The 17249-nt window shown below is 37.5% G+C and overlaps 1 protein-coding gene across 1 annotated transcript; it reads right to left on the bottom strand.

Moving 5' to 3' along the window:
* Positions 1-3959: 3959 nt before the first annotated feature.
* gdnfa (glial cell derived neurotrophic factor a) lies at positions 3960-15762 on the bottom strand. Its single transcript, XM_038296835.1, has 3 exons — positions 15103-15762; positions 11999-12229; positions 3960-4538 (listed from the first exon to the last, which is right to left on the bottom strand). Exons 2-3 carry the CDS (start codon positions 12201-12203, stop codon positions 3985-3987), a joined length of 759 nt encoding a protein of 252 aa, XP_038152763.1. The 5' UTR covers positions 12204-12229; positions 15103-15762; the 3' UTR covers positions 3960-3984.
* Between the last annotated feature and the right edge of the window lie 1487 nt (positions 15763-17249).

The raw sequence follows: 17249 nt of genomic DNA, 5'->3' as shown, positions 1-17249 counted from the left end.
TTAAGAAAAAATAATAACATAGTCATGCAAGTCATAAGTGAATCATGCTCGATCATTGGAATACCAGGAGTCCTGTTGATTTAATAGAAACAGTTTTAATTCTGTAAAAAGTTATAAAATGAATATTGTACAAAAATAAAGTTTGCAGAGAGCTTTGGTTCTGTAACACAAAACAAGTGAGACAATACAGGTTCTTTCCTCAACAAAAATTCTAACAGAGTGAAAACAAATGCTAACATTGCAGATTCCTTCGTTTTTAAGAGGAAGCTTGCCGGTGGACAGTTAGGTTAAAGGTAATGAAGATGAGAAGTTGCCATGCTTACCGAGGAGTGGCAAGGATGTCTGATCTATGCACAAATGGATTATTAAGAAGCGTAGATGATACAGTTTCAGGTGATAAAATTTAGATTATTTTATTTTTTTTATCTGTGTTTAGTATTTGGCCTAAATTCATCCTGATGCAGTGGATTTGTTCTGTGCATGGGGGGTGGGGGATTACACAGTAAAACTGGCTAGCTTGCTGCCGGGTGGGCACAGATACCTTGGTCCCTAATCCGTGCTAACATCGAGACCTAAACGAGGGCTCTCTTTGTTCCACTTATAATGACTGCCCTGTCTTTAAAAGGGGGATACACAGCTGCTTTTCATATATATCTTTGTTTTAGTTTGAGAAATGTCTTCTGTTCGACAAGTTGTTACGTGCAGAAAGCATACTGAGCAGACCCATTGTCCTCTCTCTAGGTTTTTCCAAAACATACTCCTTTGTCTAAACGTCTAGTCTTCACATACATATAGCGGCTGCATGACAACAGCAGCTACAGTAGCTAGATCTTCCTTAAACTGTCTTTGCTGGAGGGGATATACAGTTAAGACTCATGTCAGAGGATCACTTCCAAATCCCCTTTGAAGGAATAAGAGCTGTCAGTCATGGTGTGGGCAGAAACATAGGCAGACTTGTGAAGTTTAAAGCTCACTGGGACATTTACTGCTGTAAATCTGCACTTAGAACTAGTGCAAGGCCATTCATGGATTTTGTATAACCTCTGCTATTTGGCAAGGATTCATGCATCTGCCAAAGCTTGCTTGTGATGTCTTTGAGATTCCCATTTCTATAATTGCTTTAGAATAACCTAAAAGGTATTCTGGGTGAATTAACATGCATTTTCTCCATTTAAATAGTTTATCTAAAAGCTGAATGTGTCCCAATTTTAAATTGTAAGTAATAATCTTATTAAGCCTTTCAAAAAGGTTTCATTGATGCAGCTGCTTAATAATTAAATGGTAATTTATTATTTAGATTAATAGCAGAGGCGTTGTCATACTGTGTGTGGTAATGGAGTTGGTATTTCAAAATGTCTTTAGAATCTTATTTCATGGCAAATCACAAGAAATGTGGCTATCAATGCTACATTAATGTCCATGTACAGTATTTAGAGAAGTTACTCTAATATTAGGCAGAATGACTTACTCAACAAAATTTTGTTTCTTTAGGTAAAACCTTCTAGTTTATGGTGTCCAAGCATTTTGTCAAATGGTCTAAAATGGTACTATTAAAACTATATATTGGCCTTTTTTAATTAACATTTTAAAACCTTAAATATAAACAACTTTAAAAACAGTTTGATTTAACCGATTACTATTCTTTAGTCCAGGTAACTGTTTTGTCTGTTGTAAGCTACAAAAGCGGGATATTGGTTACTCACTCTCTGAAAATGGTAAATGGGTGGGACGAAGTCGCTGGAGTTATATTTACTAAGGAATTATAATGAGAGCATAAATCAGAGTCGGTAAAAGGCACATACCTTTTGTTATACATTATATTTTCCTATTTAACATTTGTTTTCATCTTTTTAAGAGCCTCACCGATTTCCCATTTCCAGCCTAAATATCTTAAAAATCACTCATCTGCATTAACGGCCTGTGCCAAATGTTGCCCAACCAACTGTATGCCTGTCTTAAGTTGTGTTTTTGTCATTCCGAAGGCCGCTAGGGTACACTTTAGGCACAACACAATTCAACTAATGTTGGTTAATAAGTTACATCAACCAAAAATCATCTAGAAAACCTTTCTTGTCTATTGGTGCTTCTTAACTGGTTGAAGAACAGAAAGTAGACGCATTAATATACTTTATGGGTAATCAGAAGGTTGCTAAATTAACTGAAAAGTACCTGGAAGCTGTGATTTAATGTGTGGAAAATTAGAAGTTTCAACAGCCAACTGATAAAAGATACAATATTCTTGCTTTTCATTTAAAACTAATTAAAAATTGGTTACTTATCACCTTTGGTAATTTCTATCTATTTATATCAGTCATACAAATGTACTTTAGAACCTCCTTTACAAACATGTTGCTACAGAGTACTGAGAAAACACATGGTTGTATAAACGATTGTTGAATTTCAGTTACCAAAGTGGCACTTAAGATGGTTGATGGTTATTTTTAGTTCTGAGTTTTAACTTCACAGCTAATTGAAGTCTAAACTCCTTTATAAAATGCTCAAAGTTGATATTGAAGTTTAAAATTTGTTCTGTCACTGGATAGGCATGTTTTGTTGTGTTTAGCTCTCTATATTGCATTCAAAATTAAGCAAAAATACTGGTTCCTTTTAAATAGTTTAACTTATTTTTATTTTTGCTTTGCTTCTTGTGACCTAATGTCAAACTCTTCTGATACCTCACTTTACCTTTTTCCTGCAATGACAGCAACCACACAAAAGAGTGGTGTTTCTACCACAGCCTAAATAAAATGACATCAGTGATGATGGTATTTTTCCTATTTTTCTTTCTATAGTATTTTTGAATTTTGGTTTTGGTCACCAAATGAATTCTCAGTACATCTTTATTGCAAACAGAGCATAATAAATGGATGGTTTTAAATATAGGAGTCAGGTTTTGTTGGAAGTAAGTTAATGTTTCCCATGCCAAAGCATTTGCCTAAGTGAAAAATGATGCAAAATATACCACTGTTTGTTTAAAACAGTTTAAAAAAGCTCAAAATTCCTCCAATCATTTCTACCATAACTCATCTACTGGTCCCCTCCTCTGTCTCTGTACATTGCCTTCACGGTAAATGATCATCTTTTGGTTGTCACTTGTGAACATTGCTGGAATTTAAACGACATGAAAAAGCATTTCCAAGATATTTGGGAGTGTTTAGCAGTTCTGAGAAACCTTGAAATATTTTGCATTAGAAAACCTAGTACTGTGGCACCATCCAGGACAAACAAAGCTAGTAAATAAATAAGAAAAAATACTTTTTCTTTCATACAATGGATTGAAATAAATAACAATAACTTAATTCCATCTCAATAAATATACCTCTTACACATACCATTTTAAAATTATATATATATATATATATATATATATATATATATATATATATATATATATATATATATATATATATATATATATATATATATATATATATATATATATATATATATATATATATACTGTATGTTAATATGTTAATTTTCTTATGTAAATGTTTTGCACCAGTCTTTGCTGCGCCTCAGTGTGTATTCCTTGGCTCTGAATGTCAACATCCAGACTTTGCAGTGGAAGTGATTTTGACTACAACTGAGAGAGTTCCCCTTAAAATCTCGGGGTTCATCCAGCCACCTATGAAAAGACGTAACTCCCAGGGAAAGATATCCTCCTGCAAAATCACAGTTTTCCTTCATCTTCTTTTTTTGACCACACTCTGTTAGTGTAACAGTATTCAATCTGCTGTGAACTGGAACCTTTATGCACAAACTGGAATATCGTATGTAAATTGGTGCAGGTTGTTTTGTTTTAGCCCAGCAGTTCCATTGTCTCTCAGAAGCTCTCAAGGCTCTCCACTTTGTCTCATCTTGGTACCAGCTGACAAATATGAGGCAACACCTTCTGACCTCCAGTGCACATGTCTCACTGCAATGCCTCTGTCTGCAGCATCTGCTAAAACGATCCAATTTTGTCATGCTTTTCTCACTTTCTCAGACGCAGCCACACTTTCGAGCTGAATGCTTTTTCAATGTGTGATACACGACATTGTCATCTAAAAAAGACAAATCGTCATCGAACGCGATCGGTCGACAGCAGGTGCGAGAGGGTGTGTCCTTGTCCAGCTTTTTGTTGTGTGTGAGGTTATTTAGGATCTTGTCATAGTTGGTCTCTGCCTCAATGCAGGGTCCGCTACAGTACCGGAAGATCAGCTCTTCCTTAGTCTGGTACCCCAACCCCAAATCCGTCACATTGAGATGGACCTCCTTAAGTAAGCAGCCACGACTCTGTACAGATATCCTCTCCCTCTCTCTCTCCCCTCCCTTGCCTCCTCGGCCTCCTGCCCGGCCTCGACCCTTCCTCTTCCCCCCGTGCCCTCTTCTCTCATCTTTTGTGCTTCTTGTTTTTGTTGCTCCTCTCTGTCTCTGCTCTCTCCGTCCTCCGGTGCTCCCGCTATTGTCCGATGACCTCCGCAGTCTGCCAATGGTAGCCTCGATAAAATCCATCACATCCTCAAACTGGTTTGGGTAGGGAGCTATCGTGTCATCTAAAAGGTGAAGAAGAGAAAAGTTAATTTATTGATCTGTATTAAATACTGCTACTACTATAACACTTTTCAGAAATGTCTAGGAGTGTGTTAATGGGCTGATGACCTCATCTTTGAGGTCAACTACTGATGTTGGATAAGAAGACCTTGTCCGCAGTCACTTTAAGAATGTCTGTCCTGTATGTCATTGAGGTAGAACTCTGTATAGGCCATAAAGAAAATTGAACAGATGCAAGGTCATTTTAGAAGATTGGGCCTCTCTCTTCCTGCGCTAATATAAATACCACTATAATTTAACAGGTGATGCTGTAGAAAATTGGCCTCCATATGGCACAATTTCAACCATCATGACATTCAAAGCTTAGTCCATCACCTTTTTAGAGAGCCCTTGGGTCAACTGCTTCCTTCAAGTAACTCATTGTTTTCTTTGTTATTCACATCTCATGACTATTCTTGGGGCAGACGCTGACTCTGAACCTGGAGATAGCAACTCCCTCAGGGTGTTTGTACCCAACCTTTGCAGGTAGAAAAGAGTCTGACCAATGCGAGATTTAGATTTAGCAATATTTTAAAATTTCATTATTTAAAGTATTTGTACCTTATCTTCTCACAAATAAATGTGTTATGTAGCTCCAGTAATCACGTTACCAGCAGGAATTCACCAGTAGTTATTTCGACCAATCCGAGTTTATAAACTGTTTATTTGAACTGCAATCATAACATCCATCCATCCATCCATCCATCCATCCATCCATCCATTCATCCATCCACCCATCCATCCATCCATCCATCCACCCATCCATCCATCCATCCATCCATCCATCCATCCATCCATCCATCCATCCATCCATCCATCCATCCATCCATCCATCCATCCATCCATCTATCCATCCATCCATCCATCCATTTTCCTTCAGGCTTATCCCTGCTGGGGTCGTGAGAAATGCTGGTGCCTATCTCCAGCTGTCAATGGGTGAGAGGCGGGGTACACCCTGGGCAGGTCGGCGGTCTATCCCAGGGCAACACAGAGACACACAGGAAAAACAACCATTCCCACACACGCTCACACATAAGGAGAATTTAGAGAAGCCAATTTACCTAACAGTCATGTTTTTGGACTGTGGGAGGAAGCCAGAGTACCCATAGAGAACCCATGCATGCACAGGGAGAACATGCAAACTCCATGCAAAAGAACCCGGGCCAGGAATCAAACCTTTTGCTGCAAAGCAGAAGTGCTAACCAATTCAATTCAATTTCAAGTCAGTTTATTTATATAGCGCCAAATTCACAACACATGTCATCTCAAGGCACTTTACAGTTCAACCAGATCATACAGTCAAATTGATACAAAGTTTTCTATCTAAGGAAAACCAGTTGATTGCATTGACTCATTGACTCAAATACAATCCCTCACACTAAGCATGCTTGTAGCGACAGTGGAGAGGAAAAACTCCCTTTTAACAGAAAGAAACCTCCAGCAGAACCAGGCTCAGTGTGAGCGGCCATCTGCCGAGGCCGACTGGGGTTTAACCACTGAATTACAGCCCATCATGACATCCAAGTTACAGAAAATGATTTACAATTATATTAGAATGATTATTTGTATGGAAACTGTTTGTAGAAATGTGAGTATGAATGGGGTACTCTGTGAAACGATCTGTTGGTTTCCAAAGATATTCACAGAGATAAATACTAGTATACAAAACCAAAGGTTCCCCTGATTACCATTTCTATATAAATGTGACCTGTGTAAACTGCTCCACACTGAAACTGTATCTTCGGGGTTCCTGTTCTCATTTAACACCATGCTTTCCGTTATGTTATATAAACCCAGCACTTTGTACTTTCCTTCACACAACAATGAACACATCAGGAGCAAAAGTAGTTTCAGTCTGTTGCCTGAGGGGCTTTCAGCACACTTTAGACTAGGGGAGGAGTGATGCCACGCTAACACCGAGTTATGATTGTCCCAAAACTTTCATGTCATCTATGATGTTTTGACAAATAACACAAACGCCATTCATGTAGAAATTAGTACAATTTTTTTACACCAAAGGAAACTGAAATGCTTTATTTGCAGTGCTTTTTGAGAAGATATGCTATTTTTTCACTTAGTATCATTCTTTGTTTTCTTATCAGCCTTTCTTTCTGTCAGAATGTCTTATTTTTCATGAAATAAAAAAATCTAGAGAACCAACACATTACTGAGTCATTTATAACTTGAGCTTTAAATAGCTAAATCAAAGGTCAGAGCTGCAAAACATGTTGGCTTCAATTGCTTACTCTGTTCCCTTCTTTTAATTATTCTTTCTCATGTTTATGGAGCTACAACAAATGAGTCATTGCACCAGGACTCCACTCCATCACTTTGACCACAAATTGGCAAACCTGCATTTTGACTTCCCACCTATCTAAACATTTTGCTGACAACACCCTGTCGTTTATATATATATATATATATATATATATATATATATATATATATATATATATATATATATATATATATATATATATATATATATATATATATATATATATATATATATATATGTATATATATATATATATATATATATATATATATATATATATATATATATATATATATATATATATATATATATATATATATATATATATATATATATATATATATATATATGTATAAAAAATAAAAAAGACGGGCTAGAAAGAACAAAAGTTTGGTTAAAATGTCAATGAAGGAATATTTTAATAGCCTAGAAAGCTTTAACAACCTCAAAACTATCTCGCACAATAACATACTAATACTACTAATGTTAGTGTGAAGCAGATTGAACCGTCATCCTTATTATTAACAAGTTTTAAAGACCCATAACTATTGGCCTGAATGTCTTGGCTCATGAACGCTGTCTGGGCTGAAGGACGAGATAAACTTGTGATTGCTTGGTCGTAATGTGTACATTAACATACATTTGACATGTGTTCTAAATAGGATTTTAACCAGAGGTGTAAAATAAAAAACTACAAATACTTTGTTACCTTACTTACGTAGACATTTTGGCTAGCTATACTTTACTTGAGTAATTATTTTTTACTCTTACATTTTCTTGCAATTATCTCTTTCTACTACTTACATTTTAAAAACAGACTTGTTAGTTTTGCTTCATTTAAGCTAATTTTCATGGCCTGTTGGTATTTAAAGAAAAAAAGAACCATCAATCCAAATAATTTGTTTCATCCAGACAGTTTCTTTGTGGTTGGACTCAATACTGCCCTGCGATGGACTGGCGACCTGTCCAGGGTGTACCCCGCCTCAGTAGACAGCTGGAGATAAGCACCAGCACCCCTCGCGACCCAGCAGGGATAATGCGTGGACTCCAACTTGTTGTTTGCCACATACCAAAATACACAGTTTTTCAATATAATGCAAATTTAAATATGATAAATACCACTAGTTATGAAACTAAGAAAATTCGGTATAAGGAAATTATAATCCAGAATAGTAGAAAAATTTTCCTTTAATCGGGTAGACCAGTAACCAGTATAAGGTTTAAAGCATCTCTCCTTAAAGGTGTAGTGAAGGATTTTTGTGAATTTTAAAGAAAAAATGCACATGCATCACCCAGTAACCGCCCCCAAGAGGGAATTACTATTAAATTTGTGCAAGAGCACGCACAAGCCCATTTCTCCTGGTGCACGCTCTGTTTAAAAGTTGCTGTTTGCATCGCCTATACAAGCTTACTTTATAAAAGAAGATTTGCAATATTTCCACTATGTCAGACTCACCACCGGTAAGTGAAAATAGGGATGAGCACAAGGGATGGCCTTACGTAAACATATCACCAGAATGATTGACTGTTAGGAGGACCACTTATTTTGATGATCCACCCGGGAAGAAAACATCCTCCACTACACCTTTAAAAAAAGTTCCTGCATTGCTTTTATACTTTAAATAGTTTTTAAAATTGTACTTTTACACTTTTACTTTATTAAAAGCTTTAATTGATATTCTAACTTCTACAAAAGTGTTTTTAAACCGTAGGATTCATACTTTTACTTGAGTAATAAACATGAATACTTTTGACAAATCTGGTTTTAATATACTGTTAAATACATTGTAAGATCTGTAGTTTACAAAAAACAAAATGTATAGACAAAAAACATCATTAGGATTTTATTTTAAAGATCAGTGAGGTGAAAAGGCAATTATACACAGCTTAGCTTTTTGTTAATTCCTTTGTTTTTTACATGTCAATCTAAAAAGTGTGTTGATTAAAAAATGTTAGTTTTACAATCACTTTTGCTGCAACCACAGCTTGAAGTCTTCTGAAGAGGAACATATTTGATCATTCTTTGGGTGAAATAGCTCAAGCTAAGTCAGATTGGATTACTTTGAAGCTTTCGCTATAGATTTGGATTTTGGTCTGGCAGTCCTAAAACATTTGCATGTTTTGATCTAAGTAATCAAACTGCTTCTCTTTCTCTGAAGAGGAAAGATTTTGCTTGCTGTCTTCCCTAAATGGATTTTGGCAAACCGCTGAGGGAACTTCTTCTGGATTTCTTCCAGCTATGATTTTCTGTTTGCAACTCTTCCATGAAGATCATACTTTTGGAATGCATGATTACTATTTGTCATCGGAGCAGATCCTCCTACCTGAGCTGTGGATATAATCTTTGCAGCTTATCCAGACTTAACCCTGACTTCTTGCTTATATCATTGATGAATACTTTCCTTGCATTGAATGTCTTGTCAGGTTTGTAGTTTTTAAAGCAGCTGGACATTGAGGGAAAATAATTTTATAATCAAACTGTTTTAAACTGCTTCTGGTGGTCCCTTGGTTTTCATGATATTGCTTTCTCCATAAACCCTCTGTGGCCCTCAGAGTTTAAATTAAAGTGAATTGGTGGACCTAAATAAAACCAAACAGCTGACTTCTGAAGGTGGTTAATTTAACTAATTTTGTTTGAAGGTATCAGAGTAAAGGAGACTGGAGTGAAAAGCCTGGAAAACCTTTCCTTTTTTCTTTTAAAATTATATTGAAAAGCATGTCAAATTTTCCTCCCATTTCACATTCATAAGCTAATCTGTGTTGGAGTTTTACATCATATTCTATTTAGAAACACTGAGTTTTTTTTATCATAATATCAAAATTTTTTTCCAAGCAGCTGTGTTTATTTGGCACTAGTGACTTTATTTATTTTGACAGGAGATGGGGGTTAGTGTGAGACAACATGTGGAGAAGGTCCAAAGGCCAAGACTCAAACCTGAGACGTTATCACTGATAACGTCTTTTTAAGATATATCAGTAATGGGGCTATTTATCCATTTAGTGCTTATGAGATAATAAAAAGATCGAAATCTGGTTGAAGCTGATGATAAATACATAAAACTAACTTACATTAATATAGGAATTTCAGTTAATCTTCTGCAAGATTTCCTGCTTTTCTTTTGTCTTTATCATGTTGTCCTGTAAGGTTCTGCAGTATTTGTTGGCCATTCTGTCTTAAAGGTAGAAACACATCCTGGTTTTCTTGCTACACCTGTAGATTTTTTTTCCCTTTGAGGCAGATTTAGTGAGCTTTCACACAGGAACTGCCTGGTTTGATACAGTCAAGGGCAAATAGATGACAAATGTGTTTAAATGTCTGATGGATGGACAGGGCAGGAAGGCATATGCTTTGAGTTATTTAGATGAAACTGAAAAATAGGTTGCAGTACAACTCAGAGCCATCTGCTCTTAGATGAAATGAAGACCCTCCTGAATTCAACGTTGATCCTATTAAGCAGTTGGGTGAACGCCCGCAGGTACTGCAACACTTAACTTGGTCATAAAAAAGCATCTATCTGTCATGACTCAATTAGTCAAATACTAATTATATCACCTGAGCAACTCTGCGTAACGTGGGCACGCCTGAGCGCTCAGATGTGTGTTGACATGTTGTACGTGCATCAAGAAGTCACGGCCAGCGGGGGTGAGATATCTGGCAGGTGGTGTTGCGGTTAACGCAGCGTCTACTCTGCAGTGTCCCCTATCTTTTCTTTTTAACCTGCGCTATCTGATCTCGCTGAGCGCCACAGCTGATTAGGCTGGCCTTCGTGTATCAGGTGAACTACGGGGCCAATCTGTTTAGACACACCTATCCTTTGATTTAGACACCTTCTATTGTGTGTCAGCTGAAAGACAACAGGTCACAGAGTTCACCTGTTGACAGACTATACTGCACACAGCTAATGATCTTAATCAAATTTTGCTATTTTTCTAGCAAATATTTTAAGTATAAATAGACCTACTGTTTCTGTCTAAGAAATTAAAGACTGATTAAGAAGTCGGACCTCATATAAGGATTCTGTAACATAGATAAATGGTTGAAAGTAGGGAATAAAGTCTTGAAATTAAGCCCTAATTAATTTTTCCATGGCCATCCGACTTGAGAGTAAAATTCCAAACTTTTCCAGACTGCCTAAGAATGTTTTAAAATTAGTACTTTCAAAGCTGAAGCCAAAATTTAACAGCAACTGCTGTTTTTATTTGACATAGGCATAAACCAAGCGACCAATCCTTTCTTTCCCCATTGCCGCTTTGTTTACACAGTTCCTGAAGACTTCATCGTCTTGGGATCCACTGCAGATCGGTAATGTCACTGCGCTCCAAACACAATATGAAGTGGCAAAGACAAACACTTGCCCCAAATGTTCCATGCCTTATCTAGTTCTTAGCTGTGATTACTCCAAAGTGAGGATGATACAGTGTCACGCTGATCCAAACAGAATAAATTCCTGCCCACCGTCTCTGCCGGAATGAATATAAACATAGAATGCTTGTTCTGTGCTTCAGAAAAGCCCCCCCAACTTAAAAAAAAAAAACTCTTGTGACCTGGTTCGCAGTGCCTCATCTAAAACCTGCCATGATCTCTGAGTTTTGGCAGATGGGTAGAGGTCATGGGTGTCTGAGCTGAAGAGAGGCAGGGGTGAATGTAAACAAGAGGAGACAGAAAAATGTGAAAAGAGAAGTCTGCTGATTGGAGCTGTTCAAAGTCTTCCACTTGCTGCTGGTTTGTTTAGACAACATGATGATGTAACACAAAAGCAGCAATAAAACAAAAATTAAGACCTTGCATCTGATAACCTTTGTGATGGACTACCCACCCATTTCTAATCACTTTACAGGGTGTTTCTTAAGAGCAATTAGTCAGAATACGCCAAATTACTTTGCATTTAGAAGCACCTGAGTGAGATTATGTTTAGATAAGGCATGTTACTTATTTTTGCATACTGTATATACCCTCTCCTACTTGATCTGGAAAATACTATTTGATCTGTAAAATGACAAATATTCCCACTGGGACTAAATTGAATTTAAGAAATCCAAAGCATAATTTACAGAGGCTGAAAACTGAACATTTTTAACTAATCCTGCCTAAAAAGAATCAGTTACAAAACATCTTCTGCTAATACATCTACAAAGAAGTCTTACAATGATCCTCCATGGAGATCTCCTGCAGGTTTTGCACTTCACCCTGGAACAGTGGTTCTTCGTCTTCCACAGATAGAGACCCAGAATCACGGTAGCTGCTGGAGAAGGGAGTCCTCTTGGCTGGCTGAGTGTTTTGGTAGAGAGGCCGTGTAGCAACGGAGGTCAGGAGCAAGAAACACGTGGCCAGAACATCCCATAACTTCATCTTAGACTCAGTTCCAATGATGAAAGCTGCAAAAATAAACATAGACCACAGAACACTGGTGTAAGTTATCTAAAATGTCTAAAATGTAAGTCAACTAAAATGATGAGGTGAAGCAAATCTTTAAAATATCTACGTTCTCTGAGAAAATCAACCAGTATTTTTCTAATGGGGACAAGAAAAATCAACATATCAATATCAGTGCTGTGGTTAGATGTAGCACATCTCTTTTTGTGATAATCAGTGCATCATCGTGTCAAACGAGTTTGATCACAAATTATGTCTCTGGTGAGCGGAGAAGAAGATAAAAAGCTCACCATAAAGATGTACAACAGCAGACAGACAGCCTATTTTCACAACAACAAAATAATTTTGAATAATATTCAATTTGAGTCTTTTACAGTTAACTAATTTTATTCAAGTACACATTTGCATATGTAAGGTTTAGAGTTTAGAGATTTCCCTCAAATGACTTAGACTTAACCAACTTTAATTAAATGACAAAAGTTGTCTAAGTCTAAATGGAAAAATTCACCTGTTATTCTAAGTTGGAGTCTCCAGCAGATGTTTCAATGCTGAATAATGCGAAATATCCCTTTAGCCATATTTTAGCTGAAAAAACATGTTTAAAAATGTACATCTTCAGTGGTTGTGTAATTTTTTTTTAATTGGCTGAAAGAAAATGGTAAAAGTAAGGCTTACTTAGCATGACGTCATCAACCCAAACAACATTTCATTAATATGTAGACTAGGGGTGGGTATTGGCAAAGAAGTCACGATTCGATTCGAATCACGATTCCCATGCCACGATGCGATTCTATCACGATGCATCACGATACTTGAAATATTGCGATGCATTGTGATATTTTCACTGAACACTGTAAGAAAAAGATACAGCCCTTACCAGTGGCTGACTGGCTGGGTGTGATCTGGATCGTGTCTTCAATTGATACATAACTGAAAGCAACTGAATTCATACATAGCTGTATTTATTGAAATTACTTTTGGAGGTGTTGTCATGAAAACAAATACTGGACAGAAATATTACTATTACTGGCATGGACACACCAACAAAAAGATCTTAGGATTCATCAAATTTAAAATAACAAAATGAGGATAATCAGTCCGGACATGCTTATGACACAAAGCAGCAGGCGCCAACACATCCGCAGCGACATCTGCTGGACTGGAAGTTGTATTCCACTTGGTTTGATTGATGTGCGCCAACCATTCATGTATTTTATTTGTTCATTTTTTTTTTTTTTTAATAATCGATTCTTGCCTTCAAGAATCGATTCAGTAGATCACAAAAATTAGAATCACGATTCATCGATTTGACGATTATTTTGCACACCCTTAATGTAGACATTCATAGACGTCTCCATGTGGATTACTTTTCGCCTCTCACATTTTACCCTGTAGAGCATTTGATTTATTTTTCTCAGGATTGTAAGACTTGTGATGACAAAAACACGAAAGTTACACCGATCCAACTCCTGGATCAGATATCGCCTCCAATATTGACTAATTAGCTGGTTTGGATATCAGATATCAGAGACCCAATCCAGTGCACTTTGCATGGAGCTGTTATTTCTTTCTTTTCTTTTTTTTTTTTTTTTTGCTGCTTATTTGTTAACAAGTAATATAAAGTACATTTACTGTTATTTTTTTTAACCTTTTTTTTTTAACAATGCTTATATCAACGCTAAAGCCTTCCATTGCAAGATATATATGATTCATTCATTCAACAGTTGAATTGGTATTGAATATTGGCCAATATGCTCAGCCCAGGTATCGGATTAGATCGGAAAACACTGGATCGGTGCATCCCTAGAAAATACTCTGTCCAGCAATATTTTATTTTAGTATCATGCATACAGCTAATACTAAAGTCAGATTTCTTTACCTGGCTGTATATCTTAACCCGAGGCCATACTGACTGGTGTGGCTTTCTAAGCAAACATTTACATGCCACCTAATTAGATTAGCTTTCAAACATTTTGCTCCAGTTCTGCTAGTCTAACAGCAGCGATGTTATAGTCAAACTTAGTAGCCAGCTCTTCCTAACACTAATGAAGTCATTAGCAATGACAGGACAACTTAACAGTAGTTATTTAAAAAAAAAAAGGTGTATTTTTCACACATGGAAATAGTCTAAAAAGATTTAATGTACGTTTAGAAACATCTAAATGCCAATTTTAGAATGATTTTTAAAGTTTTATTCTATTTTACCATGGCTTTTATATGTACATCTGACTGATTTATGTTTGGCATGGTAGGACAAACCAGATATGCAAAGTTCTCTTCATAAGTGGTATAATATTCACCAATGGGGGAGTGATTAATATTTACCGTAATAAAATATACACAAATGAGTTCATTGAGGTTATCGTTTAAATCCTTAAAGTTTTTATCAGTGGAATTGGCTAAAGGGGGTGGTGCTGTTACTCAGACAGTTGTGCGCAAATATGTGCATATATGCGCGCAAGTATCCAGGCGCTTTGGATGAAATGCTTTTTTTTTCTCCAATGGTTCCAGATGAAGCGCTTAGGGTGTGCCTTACAAACACGCAAAAGCACACATGCGACTGGTAGGTCGGTAAGCACGCACGGTAAGCGTTTTGGCAAAGATACCCTAAATAATGGTGTGAGCTGGCCAGATGGCGATCCCGGAGCTTACATGACTCCGTCTAATGGCATGTTAAGTCTGCAGTAAACCTAAACAGCTCCATATAGATAAATACTAGGCTTACACTCAGCGTCTGAATGCGTAATTCCTTCTTTTATTTTATTTTTTTATTTTAGAGGAAAAACACAGCCTACCACAACCAAACTACTAATTGCATTGTGCAGTGCGCATTTTCAGAGTCTGAAACTTGAAGGAATTAAAGAGACTGACCTACCTTAAATATGGCCCATGCAGACCTAAAATTATCTCAGTGGTTTATAGTAAAATCCAAACAGAAAGCGTAACTCCAAGAGTGTCCCCAGTTGACTTAACTGTGTAAATCATGTCAGAATCTCCAAATGGAGATTTATTTTAAACCAGTATAAGTCCAAATGGCGCAGGAAAGGTTTGCGCCAGATATGTTGTGTATTCCAGCGTAGGGCTCCGAAAGAACCATGCGTCTCTGAAGACGGTGGACCAAGGTGTCTCTGCAGGTCGCGGAGTACAGTTGCAGTCGCTGATTAATTGGATGCTACGTTTCCACGCTGGAAATCCGAGAGAGCTCCACCATCTCCAACCGAGAAAAGTCCAATGAAGACATCAGCGTCTCCAACAAGTGAGAAAAGCGCCGGAGGATGTTTTTTTTTAACGCTCGTTTGCCTCCTGGTAAAATAGTTCAATCGCACCTTTTCCAGAATCTCCAATATTTCTTACCCATCTCGCCATAGTAAACAAAACATATTCTGATAAATATTGTCATATTTTTTTCTCCAAGTCAGTCTGTGTTTACGCAGAGCTCTCCACACGCATCGTTCTCATGTTGGACTGAAGCTGGGCATATGTCTGCGCACACCATCTCGCCAGCCGCAGAGGGGCTGTTTGGAAAGATTTATAGTTCAGGACGCTCTGACGTTTGGGTGGTTGGGGGGGGGGGTTAGTTGGTATCCGCCCCCTCTTTTATAGACCCATGTGAGCGCAAACAGTGAGTAACAGAGGTCCGCATATCTCTCCCAACCACCTCTGGAGCCTTGTTTGGAGGAGCGAAGTTTTCAGATGTCTTGGGGATTATGTCACACATCCTGATGTCCTCGGATTAGATTTCAGTATGCGGAATGCGATTTGGAGATGTTCTGTTGCGGTGCATGTTTCCAACCTGATCTCCGCGCTCCGTGCGCCTGCAGTGTCAGGTTCCGTCTCATGGCTGCACACATCCCACATGCAGGAGTGCCACTTCACCTGCTATTTACCAGGAACATATTGGCGCAGATGCGAGGGGGAGCTTTTAAGGAATTTTTTTTTTTTTTAACTTAAGCATGCAGACGTTTTGTGTTTATTGCACTGCAAACTCAGAAAAGTTCATTTCACCGCATGTGGTGAGGATGTGAGCGGGTTCTGGTGTGAGGTCAAACTGAGAGAACCTGGAAAGGCTGCACCATCTTTCTCTGATTTTAAAGGCGCTTGCTTTCCAGGGGCGCCTATGTTTTGAACAAGAGGGTTATATGCTTCTAATCTTAGGCACAGAAAATCCAAAAGCTACTAGAGGCTTTTATTTTTTTGTTCCTGGTTATAGCCTACTGAAAATATAGATGCAACTGAAAAGATTATGTCCCCATTTTTTTAAAAGTAGCTATTAACTAAATACCACTATGCAAATGAACTGTTCTGATGTTAGAAATAAAAATTTTGCCAGATGTAAAAATATTTTTTTGTATAACAATCCTCCTTATTTTTAACTAAGGTATTTAATACTACTATTATTTTACGTTTGTGCCGGGAGGCATTTGAAAGATATAATATAATACATTGTTATAGGCGTTCTGATGTAATTTTAGTGAAAGGATCAAATTAATCAAAAACATAATGTGTACAGATAAGGAACAGTTGTATTAACCATACATCTAAACAGTTTTATGGAGCCCCCAGGAACTTGGGGCCCTAGGCAACTGCCTATTGCCTAATGGTAAATCCCCCCCCCCCCTTGCCCTAAAGGTGCCATCATGCAAAAACTGTATACACTCAATACCGAGCAGCAGATTTTAATTTTTTTTATATATATATATATATATACTTTAATAATCCCAGAGGGAAAATAACTTCTCTGCATTTAACCCATCCCCTTGTGGAGCAGTGGGCTGCCATTGTGCGGCACCCGGGGAGCAGTGTGGGGTTAAGGGTCTTGCTCAGGAGCCAGAGTGGCAGTCTGTGGGAGTGGGGAATCAAACTCACAACATCAGGATTCAAAGCCCTATGCTCTAAACCCTAGGCCGCCACTCCCCCTAAGTTTTGCAGGGGGCCACTGCCCTCCTTGTTCTCCCCGTAGTACCGCCTCTGTTGCTTACTTATCTCCTGCAAATGTGAATTACACAAGTTACTTAGGCTTTT

This window comes from Cyprinodon tularosa, unplaced genomic scaffold (assembly GCF_016077235.1).
Source record: "Cyprinodon tularosa strain WSP-4 unplaced genomic scaffold, ASM1607723v1 ctg378, whole genome shotgun sequence".
In the NCBI taxonomy this organism is placed as follows: Eukaryota; Metazoa; Chordata; class Actinopteri; order Cyprinodontiformes; family Cyprinodontidae; genus Cyprinodon; species Cyprinodon tularosa.
The sequence above is the reverse complement of the archived record's forward strand: the minus strand, read 5'-3'. Positions and strand labels throughout refer to the sequence as shown.